Source organism: Cervus elaphus, chromosome 7 (genome assembly GCF_910594005.1).
Source record: "Cervus elaphus chromosome 7, mCerEla1.1, whole genome shotgun sequence".
NCBI classification, from domain to species: Eukaryota; Metazoa; Chordata; class Mammalia; order Artiodactyla; family Cervidae; genus Cervus; species Cervus elaphus.
This window is the reverse complement of record NC_057821.1, coordinates 20712038-20739693: the sequence shown is the minus strand read 5'-3', so window position 1 is coordinate 20739693 and position 27656 is coordinate 20712038. Positions and strand designations below refer to the sequence as shown.

Genomic DNA, 27656 nt, shown 5'->3' with positions numbered 1-27656 from the left:
ATGTTATGAGAGTAGGTCTTTTAAAAACATTAGCTAATGCTTTTTTCCAGTCCCTTTATATGTATATTCCTAGGTGTGCCTAAAGATTTTATTATAAGCATCTTTAAAATTAAGCAACCAGTAGTTTAAACCAAGGACTGAAATGCTTTGCCATGCAGCATATAGAGTGGGCCAATGGTCAAGGAATCACTGGTGACTGTGGTTTGTAGGAGAGGCTATTATGATCTTACAGTGATATCTCTTGAGGCTGGCAGACATTTGCTTGAGTTTGATAGCAATGGGTCCAATAGTGGGGCCATCACAGTTCAGCTCAATCAATAGTATATTATTTATTCAGAAACTATATGTTTTTCAATTACTGAGCTCATACTGTATGTTCTGCAGTGGGTACTGCAGAAGCTTTGGGCAAGAGTAAGACATATTCTCAGTCCTCAGGAGATGACATCTGGAGGAGAATATCATATCGAGTTCACAAATAACTGCAAGGAACACAGGATGAGAGATGGCCAAGCGTCACACTGTGGAGATTCAAGGGAGGGTGTATCTGATCAGGGTGATCTTAGACAGTTTTCTGGGGAGAAAAGCCTTTGAAGAGTTAGATGAACTTCCGGACAGAGGAAGCGGTGAGCAAAGGGTCATTTGGTCAAGGGTATGTGGGCTAGGGGTTATGGTTTTATTAGTACTGGCCAGTAGTGACTAGAAGACAGATTGAAAAGGTACATTGGTCCAATGATATATTACAAAGATTTGGGTAGAGCAGACTCGAGTGAGACATGCCTTAGGTTATAAGGTCATGCTAGCATTCCATCTCAGAGACATGAAGTGGTGGAATCTTATCAGATTTGGAACATGATTAGAAATGGTGATCAGCTGAGAGGGAGGATTTGAGGAGGGTGGTGGCTTTGAATCTACGTGGCTGGAAGAGATGGTAGAAATAGAGAAATTAGGAACAGGAGCAGTTTGGGGGACAAGGCGTTAGGTTTTCTTTCAAAAACTTTTGAGTGCAAAGTGCAGCAAAATATATATCATATAACCAAAATCTGTAGGCTGAATATGAATGTTGAATAAATATGACTTAATTTTAAAAAACCAACTCAGCTTATTTAGTTTTCTATTAAGTTTCTGTTTTTAATAGTCCGTAATTTTTCTGTTACTTATTTTAAACAGCCAACCTATAAAACATTAAAAAAAAAAAAAAAAAAAAAGCAAAAACCCAGAAAATTGTTCATGAGGGTGAATGACTTCATTTGGACAGCATGTGCCAAGAAAGATCTTTGCACTAGAAATGTAATCCCACAAAACCTTAGTATAATCCCTAGAAAATGCACCCATTCTTAGTTTGTGTGCCTCAAGCCAGTTTATTTTCTCATGTACCAAACACTCAGTGAGTCAGAGAAATTTGCCTGTGAACTAGCTGATGATCAAAGTTTGTCAAGAAAACATTGCGGCCTTGCAGCTGTCACCCCTTGGTGTTTAGGCCACCAAGCCAGAAGAGCCCCTATCCCAAGTGAACACTGAGTAAGAACTTGATGCTGCCATCAGCCGCCAACCAAAAAGCAGAATGGAAGAACTAGAGTTCCTCCTTGAAAGACAGGAGTTCAGAAAGTGTATTTAGAGGATGAACCCCTGGCGAGACACGTTTCTGCAGTGGAAGGGAGTTCTTCCCAAATAAATCTCCTGCTGGAGAAGTCTAGTGATTGTGCAGAAAAACAAGCAGGAGAAAACACGTGAACTACTGGACTGTACCAGCCATCGTAGCATACAAAATGAAGAATGGACATTTTCCTGTTGAACTGTGAATTTCGATGGAGGAGTAGGATGGGGGATTTCCAGTGTCGAGTGGGTGTCTCTGAGAGTCGATGATCTTAGCAGAAAGGGATGTGCCTGCCATACCCACCCCTGGCATGCACATCAAAGCCAACAGTCCTGTTTGCCCTTGGTGCCCATCCCTGCAAGAGGATCCCAGGGGGCTGTGTCATTGTGCTGATTGATATGGGTTAAATTCCAGTGTAAACAATAGCTCTGATCTTTGGCAAGATTACCCTCCCCCCCTTACAAAGGCATGCCTGGATAAGAAAAGGGTGTAATAAGAGGAAGGCTGCAGTACTGGAGACCTGGAAATGAAGCTTGGACTTCTCGGGAAGAGAAACTGGGATTTCTACTTTTTGTGTGTATTTGGGTTTTTCATGTATCCTAGGGCAGGGAGTGCTAGGTCACAAAGTCATGGACTCATCTTGAACGAAAGTCACATCACTATTGGAAAATTAATTCAGACATAGGTCCAGCTGATAGGAGATTAGATTCCTGGGTCAGGAAGTTCCCCTGGAGAAGGGACAGGCAACCCACTTCAGTATTCTTGGGCTTCCCTGGTGGCTCAGACAGTAAAGAATCCACGTGCAATGCAGGAGACCTGGGTTCCATCCATGGGTTGGAAAGATTCCCTGGAGGAGGGCATGGCAACTCTCTCCAGTATTCTTGCCTGGAGAATCCCCATGGACAGAGGATCCTGGGGCTACAGTTCATGGGGTTGCAAAGAGTCAGACACAGCTGAGTGACCAAACACATTGCTGTTATCTCTTGGGCACCTAGTATTCATATGATTATCCTTCATTCAGTAAATAGTCATCAATTGTATGCTATATGTCTGGGTAGAGTTCCAGGAGTTACCTTGGAAAACAAAATAATGGATGAAGTCCCTTTTCTCAAGGGGCTTATAGTCTAACTCAAAACACCTCAAGACACTAGAGAGATTCAAAGACACATAGCATTCCTGAATTGCTTATAATGCAGTTGGAGAGATGAGACATAGCAACATGAAAAACAAGGCTTACTTAACAGCGTAAGACGGCACTAGAGAAATGCCGGGTGATTCATCTATATCATAACTGCCATAGGAGTTCAGAGGAAGAAGCATTGAAAAAGGCTTTGTGGACTAGATGAGAATAATCAATAAACTGCACAGAAGAAAGCATACCTGCCTGAAAGATAGTGGTGTCAAATGCTGAGGGAAAAAAAAAGCTAAGCGCTCGTAGGAATGTAATGTGCCTATATGTTAGTGGTAGCAAGGCAGCTCTATATTTGGGGTTTGTGAAGCTCTGAGTACAGTTGTTTCTATGTGTTTACTATATTAATGATAATGTAATTTGTTTGGGGGTCGGGGGGGGCTTCCCTGATAGTTCAGTTGGTAAAGAATCTGGCTGCAATGTGGGAGACCCCGGTTCAATCCCTGGGTCGGGAAGATCCCCTAGAGAAAGAAATGGCAACCCACTCCAGTACTGTTGCCTGGAAAATCCCATGGATGGGAGGAGCCTGGTAGGCTACAGTTCATGGGGTCGCAAAGAGTCGGACATGATTGAGTGACTTCACTTTCACTTTCTAACCATCTCATTCTCTGTCATCCCCTTCTCCTGCCTTTAATCTTTCCCAGCATCAGAAAGTGAAAGAAAGACCCAGCATCAGGGTCTTTTTCATTGAGTCGGCTCTTCACATCAGCTGGCCAAAATATTGGAGTTTCAGCTTCAGCATCAGTCCTTTCAGTGAATATTCAGGACTGATTTCCTTTAGGATTGACTGGTTTGATCTCCTTGCAGTCCAAGGGACTCTCAAGAGTCTTCTCCAACACCACAGTTCAAAAACATCAATTCTTCGGTGCTCAGCTTTCTTTATAGTCCAACTCTCACATCCATACATGACTACTGGAAAAACCATAGCCTTGACTAGATGGACCTTTGTTGGCACAGTAATGTCTCTCTTTTTAATAAGCTATCTAGGTTGGTCATAACTTTTCTTCCAAAGAGCAAGCGTCTTTTAATTTCATGGCTGCAGTCACTATCTGCAGTGATTTTGGAGCCCAAGAAAATAAAGTCTGTCACTGTTTTCATTGTTTCCCCATCTATTTGCCATGAATTGATGGGACTGGATGCCATGATTTTAGTTTTCTGAATGTTGAGCTTTAAGCCAACTTTTTCACTCTCCTCTTTCACTTTCATCAAGAGGCTCTTTAGTTGCTCTTTGCTTTCTGGCATAAGGGTGGTGTCAGCTGCATATCTGAGGTTATTGATATTTCTCCAGGCAATCTCGATTCCAGCTTATGCTTCATCCAGCCTGGTGTTTTTCATGATGTACTCTGCATATACGTTAAATAAGCAGGTTGACAATCTACAGCCTTGATGCTGATATACTCCTTTCCCCATTTGGAACCAGTTCATTGTTCCATGTCTGGTTCTAACTGTTGCTTTTTGACCTCTTAGGGGATAGCCAATTGCCTTTGAGGAGCAGGGAACCCTAGTGGCTCTGGATTTCATGCGAAGCTGCAAATTCAATTCATTCTGGGGAATTTGTTACATAAACAAATGCATCCTCTCCACTCCAGTTGGTAAATGGAACTGAGTGAGCTGGATTTACTTATATGCTTGTTTCCATTTTCACTATGGCTGTGCATGTGTCCTGAAGGAGATGGGGAAAGGGCCAAGAGTGGGAAAAGCAGATGTGGTTACCTGCAAGACTGAGCAAGGCGGCCAGGTCCTTTATTAACTTCAGCCACACTTCTCTCTCCTTTCTGCTTTACTGAAGAGCAGTGACTCATTCAAAGGCGCACAGAAACCATTGGCAAAATTGCAGTCATTACTTCCCCAACCATTTCATTCTGACACTTCTGTGTGGCTAAGATTTAAGTCTGTCAAGAACAGAAGCAGCAAACTCCAGAGTGATTTTTGATACTTAAGCCAAAGTGCTTCCAAAATAAAACATGCTCATTTGTTCATTTCCGCTCCAAAAATGCCAGCAAGGACCCTCTTTTCCTTTTATTTACCAAATAGATTGCTGGCCCCTCCATGGGGCACAGAACACCTGTACAGGATTTGTATCTGTTGGAGAGAAAGAAAGGCCACTTTGGGCTGGGTATCTCCCCATCACTTTTTTTTCCCATGGGCTTTCTCCCCTCATTAAACTGAACTGCTGCTCTTTAATAAGTTCAGTCACTCTCTTGTTCAGAAAGAAGTTTAAATTCCTGGGAAAAGAGGACTGGAATTAAAGCTGTGCTATATCACAGTATTGCCCATGGGTTATTTTTTTAATTTAATTTTTACTTTATATTGGAGTATGCTTGATTCACAATGTTGTGTTAATTTCAGGCTTCAGCACAGTGGTTCAGTTATCCTTCTATCCATTCTTTATCTCCCCATCATTGACTGTCTCCTTCTCGCTTGCTAATTGCCCTAATTTTCCTAGATTTTCTAGCATCCTAGATTCATGGGAGGCTGGGGTGCTTATTTCAGCCCCAGCTCTGTAGTAATGAAGCACTGTTCCCTAAACCGATCCTCACATCCCTTCCCTTTGCCCTGCCTCCCCTCCCAGTGATTGATTTTAGTCTTGCCTTGTGTTTTAAGTGATACAGTTAACTACCAAGTGAAAGCTTCTATTGAGACTTCTGGGTCAGAAATAATCGTTCCCTGTAGGATGTGAATAAAGAAGCACTTGGCCCCAGAAACTGTCAGCAGCTATTTTCAAACTGCAAAAGCAGGATGAAGTTGGTACCATAGAGCAGAGCAGCAGAGGTGAACTGGCTCCGTGGTTACGTCATTGAACTGTTGGAGTGATCACTGCCTGAAGCCAGCACCAGCTCTAGATTTTTCAGGTGCATAAAGTGATACAATCCCTTCCACACAGAAACCAGCCTGTTGTGGATATTCTGTCACTTGTAACCAAAAGCATCCTGTGAGTGAAAGTCACTCGGTCATGTCCGACTCTTTGCGACCCCATGGACCATATAGTCCATGGAATTCTCCAGGCCAGAATATTAGATTGGGTAGCCTTTCCCTTCTCCAGGGGATCTTCCCAACCTAGGGATCAAACCCAGGTCTCCCACATTGTAGGCAGATTCTCCCACATTGCAGCCACAAGGGAAGCTCCAAAAATATCCTAAGTAATCTATAATTTCCTTAAGAGCAAAAGCGTTCTTTCAAGATCTATTTAACTCCATGGCATATCGTATTAACATATACTAACCACATGAGTTAGTAGCTTTCTAAATAGCTTGGACTTCTTAGGGGATTGAGTTTCATTTAAGGTGGGTATATCACTAAAAAAAAACAAAAACAAACATCACTTCTTAATTTTTTCCTGGAGGGTCTGGAATTTAAGCTATAGCACAAGATCATTTCTTTTTGGTGAGTAGTTCATCTTAATGAAGTCAGTAGTATTCCTTTGCCCTTTTGTTGAATAAGAATGTTTAGAAAGAGGTATCAAATGTCTAGCTCACAGCTCCTACATATAAGACTTTTTCTTCAAGGAGGATCACTGTTAAAATAATCCTGGCTGCAGCTCTGAAGACCAGTGGCCTCAGAGACTGTACTCCCACTAGGATCTGATTCTTATCTCCCCAATGAAATAGAAAACAGTGTCTCAAATCAAGAAGCTCTGAGGTCCTTTGCTTTCTCTCCCTTTCCCCCATTTAGATATATCCCATTCCCTTCTCTTCTGTTTTTCACATGTTTTCTTCTTTTCCTTCTCTTCCAGTTTACCCTAATCTGAGTCTTCTCATTTTATTCTGGATTTGTTTCCACTTATTTAATATCACCATCTGTCTGCGCACTCTTCCAGATTTTGCCCACGCCATCATTCCCAATCAAAAGTTTGGTACCCCAGGCATAATGTTTCCTGTGTAGCTGAGGTATGCTTGGCCATTTTAATTTTATGTGCTAAAACTAAAAGATCTGATAAACTACAGCTTTTAAAAAAAAAAATTTTATTTCTTTATTTTAATTGGAGGCTAATTACTTTACAATATTGTAGTGATTTTTGCCATACATCGACACGAATCAACCACGGGCGCACGTGTTCCCCATCCAGAACCCCTCTCCTACCTCCCTCCCCATCGCATCCCCCAGGGTAAACTACAGCTTTTAACATATTTTCCCCTTTTGCTTGATCATGTTCCTCTGATCAATGATTCTAAAGTATGATCCGCATACCACTAGTAGCAACATTACGTGGAAACTTGTAAAAAGTGCAAATTGGGTGGCCCATTCCCCAGATCTACTAAGTCAGAAACACGGGGGTGGGGAGGGGGGGGTCCAGCAACGTGGGTTTGAACAAGCCTTCCATGTAATTCTGATGCATGCTGAAGTGTGAGAAACCCTGGTCTAGATTATTTTGCCTCCTGTCACCAAATGGTTTTCATTTTCCTGTAAGATTTCTTAAAGGGAATGAGGATGTGGGAAAAGTACTTCCCCTTTAACTTGACCAGCCCTGCTTCAATGAAGGATGCCTGTGAAAGTATGTCTGTATGCTGCCTTCTCTGAATTCCAGGGCAAGATCATTCTATTTTCATAAGCTGCAGCTGGTAGCTACTTGGAATATACTTCAGAGCCCCTGCTCCTGGCAACAGTGGCAGCTTTCCAGCCCATGCTGGTACTGCCCACAATGACTTCTAGTAGGACAAAAAGAGAGATTTTATTTTAAAAAGGAAGAGAGGGATTCAGTCTCAAAATCAAGACATCTAAAATGAAAACATGACTTACTGCTAATCCTAGCGTTCCTTCTGTACTCCTTGTTTCTCTTCTGTGTATCACTGATTTTCTAGACTCTCGGCTCCTAGAGTCACCCTTCACCCCTCCCTCTTTTCAATCTGCTGTGTCCATTCCCACCTCTTAACCTAGGTCATCTTGCCCCAGGAGATGTCACGGTTTTCTTCTCCTCCTCCCCCATTGTCTCTTCTTTCAGTCTGTCTTACTCACCACATACAGATGAATTTTCCTTAAATAATCATCTCTAAGTTGTTACTTTCTTGTTAAAACTGGGCATCACTGCCTACTGGCCAAACCCATCAGCCTAGAACTCCAGACTCTTCAGAATCTGACACAGATACATCTTTCTGAACGTCTAGGAACGCCCACCCTAGACAGTCTACCAGTTGTCCCCTGATGACTGTGCCCATCCCTCCTCTGATTCTTGTTCTCTCCTGGGTCTGAAATGCCCCACTCAACATGTCTACTTATCAAAGCCCGTCCTTCTCTCCAGGACTAGCTTAAGCATCACCTCCGTATGGAGTTGATCACTCCAGGCCACAGTGCTCACTCCAGCCTCCAGATCTCCATAGCCCTTTTGTCTCCACCTTTATCTCACACTGTTACCTTTCCCATCTCTCCACGTGCATTAGAGCAACGTTCTCGTCGAGTCTGGGTTTCGTAGGGGTTTGTGTGTGTTCAGTGTTTGTGTCGCTCCCCTTGAGCATTTATTTACAAATGGGGAAGACACGCAAGTACTCAGTATTTAAGGAATTTTCAACATGTTTATATTTTAATGAGCCTTATTTGTAGATGTGTAATGTTGTTCTTTGCAAGTGTAAAAAACAAATCTGTTATAAATAATATGCCTCATTACTTTCACTGTTTTGACATTAGAAGTATTAAGAAAACATTCCTAGCATGAGCATAACCCAACTTGCTTCTGAAGAGCTTTTGTAAAAATATGGATTTATGAAGCTCTCTTTCTTTGGAGTAAAAGCCTTTAATGTCACAGGTATGTGTATGTTAGTCCCTAATATTTTAGACATCAAAACAAAATTCAGTAACAGGGTAAAGGCTTGTAAACACAAATTGCTTTTTGCCATTTCCAAAGAATTAACTTCATTTAGTGAATAACTGAGGTAGTAATTTTGCTAGAATATCCAAATATTTGGAGAAAATAAGAGTTTTAGCACATATTACTTTATTACCTGTTTCATTAACTCATTTTTTTCTTTAGAATATCAGAATGTTTAGAAATGATAGCAAATGTGATATTAATATTTATACTATTTCAATACCTAATACTAATTTAATAACCGAACTAGCTTACCCCTCAATAACAAAAGAAGAACAAATTTAAAACCTCAGTAACGCACACAGTATCAGTTGGTCAAAAACCTAAATTATAGTTTTACCCTAAGGAAATTCAGTTTTATGATTTTTAAAAACATCACAGAGACTAAAATTAGTTCCGGAAATGCTTACAGGTTCCAGTGGAAAACTGTCTTAATGAGCTAATAAACATTAGTTCTATTTCTAATCAAAATATACATAGTGTTTCTAAAATAGTCCAATTTGTGCTCCTAAATAGCTTATGAACTATTTCTTGTTTACATATTTGCATGATAGAGGAAGTATTCGTGGAGGGCCTCTTATGTGTGGTAATGTTTAAAGAGCCGTCATTTTCACATAGAAGTATCACTTCTCAGGACAGTTTATTCACAGGATCTGCTGTGCTTTCAGGGTCAAAGTACCCAGCACGGGCACCTCACACATTACGTCCCTAGGTGGGCCTGTTGCTCAGTTCCTCCTGCTCCTCTGGCTCCATCTCTCATCACCTCACCTTCTGCAGGGAGCTGAGGGCCTTCTTCCCTGAAAGAAGAGGCCCCCCGCCCCGTCAGTAGTCCGCAGTCCTTACACAGTGCCTCTCCTCCAGGGACTGGAGAGGAGGGGTACCAGGCATCTTTCCCCGCGGGGCTGAGTTCAGAGAAGGGCTTCGGTCACAGCGAGCTAAACTTAGAAAGGGGCTAAAAACAGACTTCTAGGAAAATAGGATTTGTTTGGATAAAGGAGAACCTATAAAACTTTTGTAATTCACAAATGCAGAATTAACGAGCATTTTTTCTAGCGCTGCTGGGTAGCTGCTAAAGATCGAGGAGTCACTGCGTATTCTACTGAATGCAAAATGTCAGAGCAGTGATCGTTATCTAAGTCACTTCTAGAAAGGGAGCTGAGGACTGAGAAGAATTGGCTGTTTTATGTGAGCAGGAACTTGAATGTTTCTTTTCACACGTGGGTACTCATCGCCACAGGCTTCCTAGGTGGCTCAGTGGTAAAGATTCCACTTGCCAATGCAGGATCTGCTGGAGACACGGGTTCGATCCCTAGGTCCGGGAGATCCCCCAGGGGAGAAAGTGGCAGCTCCACTCCAGTATTCTTGCCTGGAAAATTCCATGGACAGAGGAACCTTGCAGGCTAAAGTGCATGGAGTCACAAAGAGTTTGACATGACTGAACAACTGAGCATGCATGCAAGCACTCATTGTCAACCTTTCTTTCCCATTAGATCTGAAGGAGCTCAGGCCTCCGTGAAACGCTTTCTTCACTGGACTTTGAAGATAATCATTCTTTTCATTATCCTACTCCTCTGGCTTCTTCTTAGATTCCTTTGCTGGTCATCCTCACCTTTCTAACCTCTAAATTTTGGACTGCCCCAGAGCTGTCTCCTCAGACTTCTTATTTTTTTCTGTTTAACTTATCCCCTACATGACTTCAACCTCTCTCTTGGCTTTAAATAATTGTCCAAATAGTGATGACTTTATTTATATCTCTTGCACCTCCATCCCTGACTGAATCTCCCCAAACACCAAGCTCATCCCTAGTTGTCACTCAACATCTACTGGATGTCTCCAAGGCACCACTGAATAGGTCCAAAAGTGAGCTCTGAATGATAACTCCTCAACCTGCTCCTCCTTCAGCTTTCCCCATTGCTGTACCCTTGTATTTCTTCAGGCCAAAAACTTGGAATCACCCTTGACTCCTTTATTAAGTCTTTCACATGTGTCATGCAAACCATCAGCCTATCCTGCAAAGTATATCTAGATACTAACCATAACTCATGACTATTTCCATCATCCTCGCCCATTCAGGTCCAAGTTTTCCATTGCCTGGAAGATTATAATTGTTTCCAAATCAGTCTCCTTTCATCACCTTATATTTTATTCTCAAAGTAGCAGCCAGAATGATTTTTTAAAAACTTAAGTCAAATTTGTTCATAACTGTCTAATGGCTTTTTGTCTCACAGAAATGAAGTATTTAGCATGCCCACAAAGTTAAGATGATAACCAGTCATTCTGCAGAGAATCTGAAGAATAAACATTTGGATATATCTCTTTCTAAAAAAAATCATAATGCACAGTATTTATTATTGATAGTTACATACATTAATAATCAGCAACAATTAAACACCACTACAGTTTCCAAACAGTGTTTGTGATTGATGTTTGCTATCTTCTTCATTTCAGAGTTATACATTATGGATATATCTTAAGGGAAGCAGATATGGTGTGCCCATCATGGGCTGTTTTGAAAAGCTCATGTCCCAAGGACAAACATCATGGCCAGAAATGGACAATCTAATTTGTTAGAAGCCTGACAAAAACTTAGTTCTGAGGAATTCTGAACCTGCAAATTAGCAAAATTGCCTTTTCTTGGAATTGCTGCTTAATTTGATCCAAATCAGTAAAGATTGAATTGTTCTATTTCATAGACATTGACACTCCTTTGGAATGAATTATCTTTAGCATTTCTAAGTTGTTGTTCAGTCTCTTAAGTCATGTCTGACTCTTTGCAACCCCATGGACTGTGGCACACCAGGCTCGTAGGTAGAATTAAATTTACATCACAAATATTTGTGAAGAACTGATGTATCCAGGTAGGTTCTAACAATACCTGGAGCGCTCCAGATATCATTTGAAATAGAAATATAGGCAAGAAGTTTCAAGAATACCAATGGGAAATAAATCTAATTATCTGATACAAATAACATCGTTCATATTCATTCATCCACTCATGCAATCAACACACATTGAGGATAAATAAGACCTGCTTTCTGTTTTTGTGAAGGTTGTAGTCTATAAGGGGAGACAGACATGAAGAAGATTAACTGAATAGGGTGGGATTGTAGGATAATGGTGTTAGTTGAGGGATGTTAAAAGTGCCACAGAAGCATAGAAAAGGATGGAAAGATAAGGAAATTGAATCTGCTTTATGGAGGCATCTCCTTCTATCATCATTCGTTTTGTCAGTCAACATTAGGTACTAGCAGAGCTCTATGCCCTGTGCTAGGGCCCAACAATATAGTCCCAGGAGAGAGATAGCTAATAAGCAATCACAATTCTGCGCAGTAGATGCAATGGCTAAAGTGTACCCAGGGAGCCATGGAATGGGCAGGAAGGGCACCTCAGCCCAGAAGCAAGCAGGCAGGGAATGCTTTCAGCGGAAACTGAGCCTCAGGGAAGAGAAGGGCTTGCAACAGATGGCATTGCCATTCAGGGGACCTCAAGTTTACAGTGTCGCAAGAGCATGGGTTTTAAGGAGCAGCTATGGGGGAGAGGAGGCGGAGAAATAGGTAGGAGACAGGTCTTCAATGGCTGGCAGTGTTTCCTGTGGCATTTAGAAGGCAATAAGAAGCATTGGCAAATGGAATGGGCTTCCCTGGTAGCTCAGCTGGTAAAGAATCTACCTGCAATGCAGGAGACCCCGGTTCAATTCCTGGGTCAGGAAGATCCCCTGGAGAAGGGATAGACTATCCACTCAAGTATTCTGGGGCATCCCTGGTGGCTCAGATGGTAAAGAACCTGGGTTCGATCCCTGGGTTGGGAAGATCTCCTGGAGAAGGGAATGGCTACCCATTCTAGTGTTCTTGCCTGGAGAATCCCCATGGACAGAGGAGCCTGGCAGGCTACAGTCCATGGCCTCGCAGATAGTTGGACATGACTGAGTGACTAAACGTGTGTTTACACGTGTGTGTAAAATGAGGAGATGGCAATAGATTTCTGTTTTAGAAAGTTTGCTTCAGTAGTAGTGCAAAGGACAGATAGAGAGAAGTGATACTGGAAGCAGAGAAGCCAATCTGAAAGCCCAGTGATTTAGGAACCCATGACATCAGTAAATGATGAAGACCTACACTGGGGAGCAGTGGTGGGACTAGAGTTAAGGGGATAAGGAGAAGGACTGGGGACACATTAGGAAGATAAAACAAAAACCTTGGTTCCCAACAGTTCAGGAATGGTAATGGAGAGTTGTTTCTACAATGACATATAGTTTTCTGATGCTGGACTAATCATGCTTATCAGGGGCCATTCCCTCTGAAATGGTCTGCCTCCCCTAAGGAGAGCTCAAAACAACCCACTGGGATGCCAGGAAAAGTGGCAGAATTTCATTTACACTTTTCTCAGTTTTTAAATTTCTATATATATATGTGTGTATACAAAGTCAACAGTAAACTAGTGCAATGGTATGTATATACAGTTTTTTAAAAAATATTTGTTTGGCTGTGGTAGGTCTTAGTTGCAGCATGTGGGATCTAGTTCCCTGACCAGGGTTTGAACCTGGGCCGCCTACATGGGGAGCACAGAGTATTAGCCACTGGACCACCAGGGAAGTGCCTATAATTTATAAATAAATGAGTCTTCATATATTGTAGGGTATGCACAGTATTTTCTTATCAGAGATGTATGATCAAAAAGCTTGGAGCCTGAGTGCAGGATTATAGTAGAGAAAAAAATTGGCAGTTATGGGAAATTTAAAGTGCCTCCAGAACATCCAGGCAGTAATTCCTATAGGACTGTCCTATGGAACTTTCTGTGATCATAGAAAAGTTCTAAATATGTGTTGTTCAATATGGTGGCCAGTAACTACTTATGGCCACTGAGCACTTAAAATGTGGTTCATGCCACTAAGGAGCTGAAATTTTTAATTTTGATAAATTTAAATTTATTTAAATAGCCTCATGTAGCTAATAGCTACCATATTGGAAAGGACAAATCTAAAACTTAGGGGAGAGACCTGGAATCTCATTCATTAAATGCTTCCACTGGCTAAGCATTTTATACATATTTTAAAACACTGTAATTATTCCAACTCCCTTATGGAGTAGACAGTATTAGAAAAGAGTTAAGTTTTTCTTTTCTCTGTCCTCTTAATAGTGAAGGTTTATATTGCAAGAAAGAGCACATTTTCTCTGAAATATGTGTAGTTATAGATATTCTTCAGTGTTAGTCACTCAGTCGTGTCTGACTCTTTGTGAACCCATGGAGCCCATCAGGCTCCTCTGTCCATGGGATTCTCCAGACAAGAATACTGAAGTGGGTTGCCATGCCCTTCTCCAGGGAATCTTCCCAACCAAGGGATCAAATATGGGTCTTCTGCATTGCAGGCAGATTCTTTACCATTTGAGCCATCAGGGAAGCCCATATTCTTTACTGGAAGATAGGTATGCATCTTTCAATACCAAGCACCAATTTTATTCTCTTTTTCTTTCAGGTGGCTGGCTCTGTTGGAGATTCAAATATGTATTATTTTAATATTTTATTATTATGACTGTAGTCTTCTGGACCCACTGCCAAAACAGGTAAATCTTTTCAGAATTTTGAATAGCATGACTTTCAAATTTGAGATAAAGTCTAACTCCTTCATTTTAATTACTGGGTATGAGCTGGCTGATCTCCTCACTTAGGCTCATCTTAGTTCATCTCTGCAGACTGAGAAACATTCCCTTAATTCTAAGTCAATTTTGTGTTTCCCATTATAGGACCTAATAGTAGTGTTTTCACCACTTCGTGTTAGGAGCTCCTCAATGAATTATCACTTTTAACCCTTTTCTCTGGGTAAAATAAACATGGTCTTGATGTCAGTCCTGTTTCCCTAGAAAGGCATGTCTGTGTGTCCAAAAGTGAGCCATGAGCCACGAGTCATAGCCCTTAGTCCACTTGGAAGCAATGACATAGAAGGAAATTAACCCAACAGTAGAAACAGTGAACCTCAATGTGAAGACCATGACCTTTCCCCACCTCTGACCATTGGCTCTCTCAATCATTTAACTCCTCTGTGTTTCTGTAGTTCTGTTCTCTTAGACCAATGGCCCTCACACTGGTGTGAGCATCAGGATTAGCTGAGATGGAGGGGGCTTGTTAGAACACAGAATCCGGGGCCCGAGCCCTACAGCTCCTAATGAGTAGATCTGGGAAAGGGCTTGAGAACTTGTATTTCTGATAAGTTCCGGGTGCTGCTGCTGCCACACTTTGAGGACCACTGTCCGAGGAAACGGGGAAGTCCAATTTAATTCCAGGTGTTTGGAAGTCCCTTTGAAATCTCTGGATAAATGGTGCTATTTAATTTAAACTGAGGCTAAAGCTTAGAAATTAAGGATTGCAGTCTCAGGGCTATTCACATAACATTTTGTGCTATGGTTTACTCTTGATATATTAAGGGCTAATATATGGAGGGATAAATAAAACTCCTGGGTGACATTTCAACAGAAATTCTGTAAGTGCATAAATGACACTGAAAATATTATATTGCTCACAAATATGCACATTTCAGCACTTTGCCTTGATTTCTTTTGCACTTCTATTTTGAGTACAAGCAACAGTGATAAAGAGCTCTCAAAATCCAATGATGAAAGGGAAATCAAAACACCCTTCACAAAGGTTTTCAGCTGAGTACAGTTTTGTTGGCAAAATGAAGATCCGGGCCAGGATTTGCAGGCACCAAATACTAGTTTCTGATCTTCCAAGTTAAATGTTGCGATATTGCCCAGGACTGACTCAGCATCTAACTATTTTCCCACCAGTCAGAAGACATAGGAATGCCTTTTCACATTAGAAGGATGTCAAACCATGTGACACATAAAACTGGAGATCAGTCATTTTGACCAGATCCTTAGGCAGGGTTTGTTCCAGCACTTTCTTCCCTGCTAAGAATCCTAGTATTTTTATACCTTTTTTTGTTTGTTTGTTTTAAAATACATCCTATGTCTATTTTGACCCTACTAGGAAACTTTTTCAAAGAGATGTGACCTCAGTTTGTAAAAAGTACAAGTCTGAGAGAATCCTCGTCTCAAACGGCATTTCATTTCACAGTTCTTATTTTAGAAAGATCAGTTAAAATTATTTAATTGTTGGACTTATTTTACTTAGTTGTGAAAGGAGGGGATCAAAAAATACAGGCAATGACCTTCCAATTACCAGGCTTTTATAAGCTGCAGTGGGGCTGAGGGGGCGGTCACCAGGGCATGCTCCAGACACTATGTCTTCAAATGCAAGAAGATCATGGGACTTGGAAACCAGCTCCCTCAAAGGAATCTTCTTGCCACAGTACCCCAAATCAAATGCTAGCATCTCCAGTTTTACTTTTGTAAGAGTCTTATTTGGCCCTTGGCTAAGAGGAGACTCTGCCTTGGGCCCGCCGGTGTGATAAACTGCACTCCACTATCTGCATTGTCCTTCTGAGTGAGTCTGTTTCCCGGAAAGCGTGGCTATAACATTTGGTGCATGGGCCGGGAAGCTCCTCACTTTGAGGAGACAGGTCTCATTTGAGGCCACCCCGAGGCTCTGTAGCTTGAATCTCCTAGAGGGGGGAAGGCGCCTCGCCCCTCTGGAAGGATTCTGCTTTTCAACGCCCGGACCTTTCACGTCAGCAGGTAGTGGACGGCAGCAAAGAAAAAAAGAAAAAAAAAAAGAGTCTTATTTTACCTCAGTCTAAAGAAAATAATTTAATCTTCATTCTCTCCCAATACAAACCAAACCGTAAGGAAACTTTGCAAAACTTTCCAGGATCTGTGATTGGTCAGCTGTGTCCAGATGCTGGCAACGGGAACCATTTCATTTTGAGCACTCACAAGAAGACCCACTTCAGTTCTTTCCCAAAAGCAAGCACATTTTTTTGCTAACACAGTGAGGTTTTTATTTGGCTGGTTGGTTTTCTTCTGCTGTGCTTTTGGGGGTAGGGGAATGGAGTCTTAGAAAATCTCACAAGATCTGTGGATCCCCCATATAGAAAAGTACACACTTCTTCTTACACACAAAATGGTGGATGGATGCAATTTCAGAAAGTCCATGCAACTTCTGCAACTCATTCTATCAAGTGACCTAAGAATCCACTTGCTGAGAAGCTCTTTCTGTGCCCCATTGCATTCAAACGCATGACAAAAAAACTCATCATCTAAGTTGGATCCACCTTCTCCTTCCTCACCCCTCCTCTTCCTCCAACACTCAAAGTTGACAGAACAGGTTGGTTTTCTCATTCAAGCTCCTAAGCTTCAGCAGTCTCTTTGCTTTATTTGCAATGAACTGACCTCCCCTCACCCCCACATCCATTCACCCCTTGTTCATAACTAAGATGTAACAGAACCTATCAGAACATTTGGCACCCACAGAATACCCTTTTGGACAGTTTTGCTCTTAGGTCCACTGTAAGAGTGGTTTGCACCATCAACACCATGTTGTCTTATGAACATCAGTAACACGTGTCATAGAAGTCTCACCCCGCAATTATAAATGAGGTGTCAGAAACTGGGGGCCAGAAATGTATTGAAAGAGCTTTATTTGTGGTATCCTCTTCACCCAGATAAAGTGAAGGGTGAGCCCTAGGCTCATAGCCTTGGGATATGTGAAACTGAGAAGCTGCTATCAGAATAAAGGATTTGTACTGATGAACCTGTTTGCAGAGCAGCAAAGGAGATGCAGATATAGAGAGCAGACTTGTGGACACAGCAGGGGGAGAAGAGAGGGTGGGACAAATAGAGAGAGTAGCTTGGAGACTTGTATATTACCATGTGTAAAATAGATAGCCACTGGGAATTTGCTGTGTGGCCCAGGGAACTCAAACCGGTGCTCTGTAACAGCCTAGAGGGGACGGTTGGGGTTGGAGGTATGAAAGCGGTTCAAGAGGGAGGGCACATATGTATACCTATGGCCGACTCATGTTGATGTATGGCAGAAACCAATGCAATATGGTAAAGCAATTATCCTCCAATTAAAAATAAATTTTTAAAAAGATTAAGGGATTGCTTCCTTTTCTGTCCCTTGAATAGTAGTGTTAATCGCTCAGTCGTGTCCGGCTCTTTGTGACCCCATGGACTGTGGCCCTCCAGGTTCCTCTGTCCATGGGATTCTCCAAGCAAGAATACTGGAGTGGACTTCCATCCCCTTCTCCAGAGGATCTTCCCAACCCAGGGATCAAACCCAGGTCTCCTGCATTGCAGGAAGATTCTTTACCGTCTGAGCTTACAGGGAGGATCCATCCCTTGAATAGAAGGCTAAAATTGATGCTCACCATGGAAAACTGATCAAGTAAAACTGTCCAGCCTTCCAAACCTAAACTTTGCCTCTCGGGAACAAACACACTGAATAAACCTTAGGTCTACACTGTTGGCTTACGTTCCTTAACTTCTATCCTCTTTCTGCATTTCTGCTTTTAGAGTTCTCTCCACTTGGTGGGTGTCCAGCAGCCGGAAGGACGATGCCGAATTCAGTTTAAACAAAGAAAATGATGTCTGCCGGAGGGCCAGGGCTGTCTGGAGGAGTGACTGCCCCACATCCAGTAGCCCGGCGGCACCTAGACCTGAGTTTGACAAGAACACGTCACTTGATTTTGTTTTAGGATTTAGTTCAAGACAATGTCCAGATGGCATGTGTATTTGGTATCTTAAGTGTAGACCAAGAATCTGACATCACTCTCACTGATACCGAGACCCCAATACAGGGTAAAATGTTTCAGTGATCCAAAAAGAGGTATTCTTCAGAAGTTGGCATTGGTTTCATACATTACTGCAGCAGTCCCCAACCTCTTTGGCACCAGACACCAGTTTCATGGAAGACAATTTTTCCATAGATCAGTGGGGGAGGCGGAGTTTTTGGTTTCTCCCACCACTCACCTCCTGCTGTGTGGACTGGTTCCCAACAGGCCAGGGCCCAATACTGATTCGTGATTGGGGATCCCTGCATTATTATATCAAAACTTTAAATAGAAAGTATCTCATCTGAATGAAATTTTTCATACATTAAATTCACTGTAAAGACAACATACTTTAACTTCAATTTTGAAAAAAGGCTAATAGTCTTAGACTTGAAAGAGTATTAAATAATGATTTCTGGAAAGTTGCTATTTTTCTTAATATGATTCTTAACTCACAATTGGAATTCTTAAACCACTATTAATTTAATTATTTATGAAACATGTCTAATGCTAAATATATGAACAAAGTGATCACTGTCTAAGACCTGTGAAGTCAGGTGTCATGTCTGACACTCATTTATATCCTCCACTCTGCCTAGGACAGCACTTCTCTATAGGGTATATTCAATACATGTATGTTGACTGATTTATTCATTTGTATTTTAATTAAGAGGAAAGCACCCTTTTGATTCAAGGTGTTTATAATTGTAGTTGAAGAGATAATATTTTTCCTAATTTATAGAAGCTCTAAGTGACGTGTCAAGTCAAATAACATTTCAATCTACTACTTAAGACTTTTGCCTGAAGTATTTACCATGAAATCCAGAAAAGAAATCCTATCATGTTCAGGGGAAATATATGACCCCAGTCACAGTGTGATTTGTCCTCTACGAGTCAATAAAATGCCGTCTGCCTCCTTGGTTTCACAATAAATAAGCTTTGCAGTGCATGTGTCCTCTGGATTATTTGCTCCCCTGTGCTAGAATTATCCCGTAGAATTGAGAACGATTGCTTACTCATCTATCTCCCACCAATGAGCAGATGACTCACTAGGAGAAAATTAAGTACTTTGGAATGCATTAACTCTTCGGGACTAATACAGTGATTTTGAAGCTTAGCTAGCAGCTTGCCGCTTAGCATAGCAGGCTGGGGGTCTGAGGACTGAAGGGAATGAAGAAGGCAGTTGAGAATCCTCAGGCGAGTTGAGGACTGTGGACCACTACCTGGCGGTTCTTCTAAATATGGCAGGTGTGCTCCCAGGGAAGGCGTGTCCTCGTCCAAATAGCTGGGGCCCACAGCCAGACATGGTATTTGCAAATAATAGACACTTGAACTAAATCTGCAGACACAGATTTGTTTATCTAGTATTTATCTCCTTACTATTGCTTGGTAAGTTTGAAGTTAGCTGGCAAGTTTATGCACTTAAAAAAAACCCTGCAGATGTGGGAGATCTATTGACCTTCGAAATAAAGCACGGTAAGAGGAATATACTCGGAGGTCCCTATTTCTTTTCTCTCTTTTTGTAAATTAATTTATTTTAATTGGGGGCTAATTACTTTACAGTATTGTAGTGGGTTTTGCCATACATTGCCATGAATCAGCCATGGGTGTACCTGTGTCCCCCATCCTGAACCCCCCCCCCACCTCCCTCCCCATCCCATCCCTCTGGGTCATCCCAGTGCACCAGCCCTGAGCACCCTGTCTCATGCATCAAACCTGGACTGGCGATCTGTTTCACATATGATAATATACATGTTTCAACGCTATTCTCTCAAATCATCCCACCCTCACCTTTTCCCACAGAGTCAAAGAGTCTGCTTTTTTTCTGTGTTTCTTTTGCTGTCTCGCATATAGAGTCATCCTTATCATCTTTCTAAATTTCATATATATGCATTATTATACTGTATTGGTGTTTTTCTTTCTGACTTACTTCACTCTGTATAATAGGCTCCAGTTTCATCCACCTCATTAGAACTGATTCAAATGCATTCTTTTTAATAGCTGAGTAATATTCCAATGCATATATGTACTACAGCTTTCTTATCCATTCGTCTGCCAATGGATATATAGGTTGCTTCCATGTCCTGGCTATTGTAAACAGTGCTGCAATGAACATTGGGGTACACATGTCTTTAATTCTGGGTTCCTTGGTATATATGCCCAGCAGTGGGATTGCTGGGTCATACGGCCATTCTATTTAGAGTTTTTTAAGGAATCTCCACACTGTTCTCCATAGTGGCTGTACTAGTTTGCATTCCCACCAACAGTGTAAGAGGGTTCCCTTTTCTCCACACCCTCTCCAGCATTTATTGTTTGTAGACTTTTGGATAGCAGCCATTCTGACTGGCATGAGATGGTACCTCATTGTGGTTTTGATTTGCATTTCCCTGATAATGAGCAGTGTTGAACATCTTTTCATGTGTTTGTTAGCCATCTGTATGTCTTCTTTAGAGAAATGTCTGTTTAGTTCCTTGGTCCATTTTTTGATTGGGTCATTTATTTTTCTGGAATTGAGCTGCATGAGCTGCTTATATATTTTTGAGATTAATTCTTTGTCAGTTGCTTCATCTGCTATTATTTTCTCCCATTCTGAAGGCTGTCTTTTCACCTTGCTTATAGTTTCCTTCATTGTGCAAAAGCCTTTAAGTTTAATTAGGTCCCATTTGTTTATTTTTGCTTTTGTTTCCATTACTCTGGGAGGTGGGTCATAGAGGATCCTATTTCTTTTTATTTCCCTAGCCTGAGATTTTATATAGGGTTTCCCACATGGCTCAATGGTAAAGAATCTGTCTGCCAGTGCAGAAGATACAGGAGACATGGGTTCGATCCCTGGGTCGGGAAGATTCCCTGGAGGAGAAAGTGGCAAGCTACTCCACTATTCTTGCCTGGAAAATTCCATGGACAGAGGAGCCTGGTGGGCTACAGTCCAGGTGGTTACAAAGAGTCAGATGTGACTGAGCCCAGCATACACAACACGTATTAATCGAAGGTATATGTGTATATATATACACACACACACACAATAGGTATATATTTATATGTATTAACGAGTTTTCCACAAAGTGGAGCCTAAGACAGATTTGTATGCATTGCAGAGAGTTCATTTGAGACGTACTCCCAGGCAGCAAAAGTAAGGGATCAGAAAGAATATGCCACCATCGAGTTATGTTATTAAGGTAGGTGTCCCAGCCCCTAGTTCAAAGGACAAGGCATAGGAGATGAGGGGACCATGTTCAAGGGCATGTGAGCAGTGGCTGGAGCGTGGTGAGGTGAGGAGCGTGGGATTCTGAATGTAGTTTGGGGCACGTTTTAATAGAAATGTGAGATCATCTATATGCAGAACATCCTTGTGGAGGTAGCCATTCAGGCTCATGTAATAATTAATGATAATTAATTAATGATAATATTAACCCTCCTTTTTCGTGTCCCCGCAAAAGGCTTATAACTTCATTTTTACTTAGCAGCCTGAAACAGAGAAGAGTTCACGTATTTACTGACGGAATTGCAGGGCTAAATGGTAGTGCCACTGGAAACTTGTAATTAAAGCAGGAAATGGGGAAGGAGGGGCCGTTAAAACTGAAATTAGGAAGTCACCTGCTGAAACTTAAGTGTGAGCCTTTAGATAGAGTATGTACTCATTAAAAGACATGTCCTTCCAAGATTTTAACATGGACAAAAAAGGAAGTGTCTAAGTCTGTTCAGGCTATGTAACAAAATACCATAGAATGGGTGGCTTATAAACCACAGAAACGTGTGTCTCACAGTTCTGAAGGTGGGCAAGTTCAAGACCAAGCTGCCAGCATGGTTGAGTTCTACTGAGACCCTCTTCCTGGTAAGGGCAGTAATTTCTCAATGTCCTTACACGGTGGAAGGAGTGCGGATCTCTTTGAGGTCTCTTGTAAGAATAACCATTCCCTTCATGAGGGCTCCACCCTATTCTCATGACCTAATCGAACCCAAAAGGCCCCAGCTCCTAATATCATCAACTTTGGGAGGATTGAACGTGTGAACTTGGGGAAGGCACAAGTATTTAGACCATAGCAGGAAGAAATCCTCCATAGTTGCTCAACTTTCTAAGTAGAATCGAAAGTATTTTGTTCCAGTGGAAGACCCTGGAGAGCATTTGGAAATGCAGGTGATTCCTCCTCTTAGGGGCCCCAAATCTCTTAAGAGAGCAGCCAGGAGCCTGGGATTCTCTCTGTGAGCATGGAGTGGACCATGGGAGTCCACACAGGAGTGAACCATGACACTGGGCTTTCATCAGCATAGCACATTTTTTTTTTAAGTTTTTAGAATAAATGTCTCCATATTTCTTCATTAATGTTGGGTTTGGGTAATTAAAATGATGTTATCAAAGTTTTATTGTTAGTTTTAAAATCTTATTTTTTGTTATTTTAATGAATGGCTATGGGAGGTTGAGATGGCTGGATGGCATCACCGACTTGATGGACATGAGTTTGAATAAACTCCAGGAGTTGGTGATGGACAGGGAGGCCTGGCGTGCTGCGATTCATGGGGTCGCAAAGAGTCGGACATGAATGGGCGACTGAACTGAACTGAACTGAACTAGTGGGTGGTTACTAACAAGGATACAACCTATATTAAACTATTTTCTTGATGAACTGCCTATTATTACATTCTAGAAGCCAATCAGATGAGCTTCTATTACTTGAATAATTACTGTGAGGCACTTTGCTATGCCCATTTCACTCACCCACTTTTATTCTCACAATAATCCAATGTGTCAGGGGGGTTTCTATGATTATCATCCCTGTTTTAGAAATGGGAGAAATAGAGTTTGGAGAGACCGAGTGACATACTTGGGGTCACACATGGAGGAAGTGGCAGAGGCAGGATGTGAACCCAGGGCATCTGGCTCCAGGGCACATCCTCTTAACACTAAATAGCGCGGCATCCTTCTCTCTTGCTCTTTCGGAAAAAACATTTTAATCTTTTTTTTTTTTTGGCCTCACAGTGAGGCATGTGGGTTCTTAGTTTCCCAACCAGGGGTCAAACCCATGCCTCCTACATTGGAAGCTCAGGGTCTTAACCACTGGACCATCAGGGAAGCCCCACTGCATCCTTCCTAAAGAGAAAAGTGTTCCTTATGAGAGACAACACCATTAACCTTGTCACCATAATCCACATTCTGGGTTCTTTGTTAAGTCTGAGGGAAAACTGGATAATTTGTCACATAACCTGCATTACAAACGGAAAAGGAAAAGAACTCTTGCTGCTTACCAGTGTCCTTCCTCATCAGCTTCTGTCTCCAGGAGCCTCCAGGCATCACCCCTCCTTGTGAGTATTATACAGTGGACCAGCCTCAGATGAAGTGTAGCATATAAGAGAGATGGCCATTCACTGTTAGAAGAAAAATATCTGCTAAAAATGCATCTTTCTAGTGAGGTCACATAAATACAAATTTTGGGACAAATGTTATAAATTCTAATGATATATTCTAGCGGGTACTGTCTATTAATAGCAATTGACCTTTTTTTTTTAACAGTGTTCTACCTTGTTCTTTCACAAAAATAGCCCTGGTCATTACAGCCCCACTAGGCCACAGGGTAAGGGAGATATATGGATTTTTCTCCTTCTGGCAGAGATGGGAACTAGATGAAATCTGAACAGTCTTAGTTCAAGCTTTGTCTTCAGGTGACTTAGAAATTGGGGCAGAGTTATTTTGAAAACACTTAAAGGAAGGGGAGTGATGTTTACTTCACAAGGCTTATAAACTCTCGTTTGATTTTTATTGTTATTGCTAGAAAGAAACATGTTAGCATCACAAGACAGAAGTAGAGAGATCAGTCTAACATCCTGGCTTTGCTGCTTAAGAAACTGAAATCCAAGCTGGAGAAATGTCATGTGCCCTTGTAGGATGTCCAGTGACTAGTGAAGACAACCCTCTGGGTGAGAAGGTTTAAACGAATGATTCTTTGAAGACCAAAAAAAAAAAAAAAAAGGAACAAATGAGTAAATGTCTAACTTATTTTGGCAGCAAAACTTTTCTTTCTAAAACACATTAGTTTCTAGATCTCCCAAGGAAAAAAAGCAGAGAAATCCAACTCAACATTTAGCTGACTAATACTTTATTAGTCGTGAGGTCACAAAGTACCTGTTCATTAACATATGAGACTAACCATAGCAGAAATAACTGTTAAACTAAAACATATTGCTTTCTTCTACTTTTAAAATAAAGAAAACAGCAATTCATAACAGTGGAAAAAATCCAGTTGATATCCTTACTGAAAGTCGCTCAGTGGTCATGGCCAACTCTTTTTGGGACCCTGTGGAGACTGTAGCCCGTCAGGCTCCTCTGTCCAAGGAATTCTCCAGGCAAGAATCCTGGAGTGGGTAGCCATTCCCTTCTCCAGGGGATCTTCCTAATCTCGGGATCAAACCTGGTTCTCCCACATTGCAGGCAGATTCTTTACCACCTGAGCCACTAGCGAAGCCAAAGCTCCCTGAAATAGGAGATAGGAGGCAACTGTCGTATAAAAGAAAGAATAATGGTTATACTGTAAGAAGATGCAAGTTCAAGTTCTAACTTTGTCCTTCAGCCTCATATAATAATCAGCAAGCTCAGCAAATCTCTGAGCTTCAATTTACTCACAAGTTAAAGGTACACTGTGCACTTAAATCAAAGATATATGTAACAAGATAAACTGGACATCATCAAAATTAAAAACATCTTTGCTTCAAAATTAAAAAACATCTTTGCTTCAAAGGAAGGGATTCAGGGTAGAATTAGGGATGGTATCTGGTGCCTAGAAAAAGGGGCGGTGCTACTCCTCCGCAATATTTCAAGTCTGCCTCGAGCATCATTGCTGTCCACAGAATTCCCATAGCCTCCTGTGGTTTCTGTGCCTTGCTCAGCACGGCTTCTCTTCTGCCTGGACTCCCTAGGTCTCAAATCTCCACCAGATTCAGGTTGGCCATCTCACCAGACTCCACCCCACTCCATCAGACTGATATTGGCCATCTCACTCCTTGCCTGCCTAGTGGAAGCTCTTTCTATTTAGGAAGAATCTCTCTGCTCCCTGCTTCTCCAAGCTTCACTGTACTGTCCCCAAAACTCAATTCTACTCGTTCTTAGAGAGTTGGCCTTGATTGCTCATGAAACTCACAACCGAGCTAAATTCTAAGGACAGAAATGGCTTAAATTTAAAAATTTTCCAGGAAGTGATGAAAAATAGTTATGTTCCATTATTCTGGTGCAGCAAAGACAAGAATGAACAGAATAGTTAAACTGCTATATTAGAGCATTCTAAAGGTTTATAAATGTCTTGATGTAATGATACCATGAGTTGAAGATAATAATGATGAGTTAATGCTAATAATAATAATAAGCATACATTGATTGAATCCTTACTTTTGGCGTGGTTTAGGCACTTTTCCTGCCTTACCTTCTTTCAGGGATAACAATTAAGAATGACACCCAGTAAGGAAATATTGATTTTGGCCCTCAGTTCCAAGAAATGTGATAAACTAATTCATAAAATAAGCATCCCAAAATTGTTTACAATACTTTATTGAGGATGTTGGCTAAGATACCAGAGAGGCTCGTTTTATATTTGCCCACACTGGTGAAACTCAGCAAAAGCATTTTATTTCTCAATTCATTTACCCAGCAAAAGAAATAGAAGCAGAGTATTTACTTAAGGAAAAGAGCTTTCAAGGCAATGTTTTTCTCGGCAACACTTGACAGATCATCCACTCTCCCTTGGAGAGGGCCCAGGGTGGAGAAGAGAAGGCCTTCCTGGACCGAATAGTGGGGCTTAGAAGAAAAAGCGCTAAGCTGAGTCCAAGCTGCAGTCATAGCTTCTAAGCCCTTTGTTCTCCTCTGCAGCATGAGGAGGCTGGCCTAGACCAGAGAAGCCCCAAGACCCTCCACACTTTCACATGCCTCACATCCTCTGATTGCTATGCAAACACGGTTGTGCAGTATATATATATACAATGAAATATCACTCAGCCATAAAGAGGAAGGAAATTGGGTCATTTGTAGCATCCTGGATGATCTTAGAGTCCATCATACAGAATAAAGGGAGTCAGAAAGAGCAAAGCAAGTATCATATATTAACGCATATATATCAGTTCAGTTCAGTTCAGTTCAATTGCTCAGTTGTGTCCGACTCTTTGCAACCCTATGAACTGCAGCACACCAGGCTTCCCTATCCATCACCAACTCCCGGAGTTTACTCAAACTCATGTCCACTGAGTCAGTGATGCCATCCAACCATCTCATCCTCTGTCATCCCCTTCTCCTCCTGCCTTCCATCTTTCCCAGCATCAGGGTCTTTTTCAATGAGTCGGTTCTTCGCATCAGGTGGCCAAACTATTGGGGTTTCAGCTTCAGCATCAGTCCTTCCAATGAATATTCAGGACTGATTTCCTTAAGGATTGACTGGTCTGAACGAATATATATGGAATCTAGAAAAATGGTGCAGATGAATCTATTTGCAAGGCAGGAACAGAGATGCAGACATAGAGAACAGATGTGTAGACCCGGGGTGAGGGATGGGATGAATTGGGAGATTAGGATTAATGTGTGTGCACAGCCATGTATAAAACAGATAGCTAGTGGGAATTTACTGCATAGTGCAGGGAGCTCAGCTCAGTCCTCTGGGGTGACCCAGAGGAATGGGATGAGGGGGAGGGTGGGAAGTCCAAGGGAGAGGGGATATATGTATACATACAGCTGATTCACTTCTTGGTACAACAGAAACTAACACGACATTGTAAAGCAAATCTACCCCAATAAAAAAATAATAAATAAATAAATATTGCGTTCAGTTCAGTCACTCAGCCCTGTCCGACTCTTTGTGACCCCATGAATCACAGCATGCCAGGCCTCTCTGTCCATCACCAACTCCCAGAGTTTACTCAAACCCATGTCCATCAAGTCAGTGATGCCATCCAGCCATCTCATCCTCTATCGTCCCCTTCTCCTCCTGCCCCCAATCCCTCCAAGCATCATGGTCTTTTCCAATGAGTCAACCCTTCATATGAGGTGGCCAAAGTATTGGAGTTTCAGCTCCAGCATCAGTCCTTCCAATGAACACCCAGAACTGATCTCCTTTAGGATGGACTGGTTGGATCTCCTTGCAGTCCAAGAGACTCTCAAGAGTCTTCTCCATCGCACTAGTAGGTATCTATTGAAGGCAGACTTTGTGGGGTAAATAAGTCTCAGCCACAGGCCTCTTTGCATGAAGGAGATGAAGGGGATGAAGGACAAGGCAGCTTGAAGCAGTGGGAAGAACAGTGACTGTAGGCTCCAACATCTCCATCTCGGTTCTGGCTCATGCATTTACAAGCTCTCTTACTACTTGACCTCTCTTGGCCACAGTTTCCCAGCCTATAAAACAGGAAAATGATACTAGCTGCCTCATCCTAGTGCTTAAGACAG

The 27656-nt window shown here is 41.8% G+C and overlaps 1 protein-coding gene across 3 annotated transcripts in view; it reads left to right on the top strand.

Annotated features, from left to right (window-relative positions):
- LOC122697154 (24-hydroxycholesterol 7-alpha-hydroxylase) overlaps positions 1 to 19196 on the top strand; it is an 81282-nt gene extending 62086 nt beyond the window's left edge. For all 3 annotated transcript variants that reach the window (XM_043907653.1, XM_043907654.1, XM_043907655.1), the window contains 2 exons: positions 14054 to 14141; positions 17991 to 19196. In XM_043907653.1, the coding sequence (XP_043763588.1) occupies positions 14054 to 14141; positions 17991 to 18062 (160 nt within the window). In that variant the 3' untranslated portion in view covers positions 18063 to 19196. The remainder of the gene's footprint in view (positions 1 to 14053; positions 14142 to 17990) is intronic.
- The last annotated feature ends 8460 nt before the right edge of the window (positions 19197 to 27656 follow it).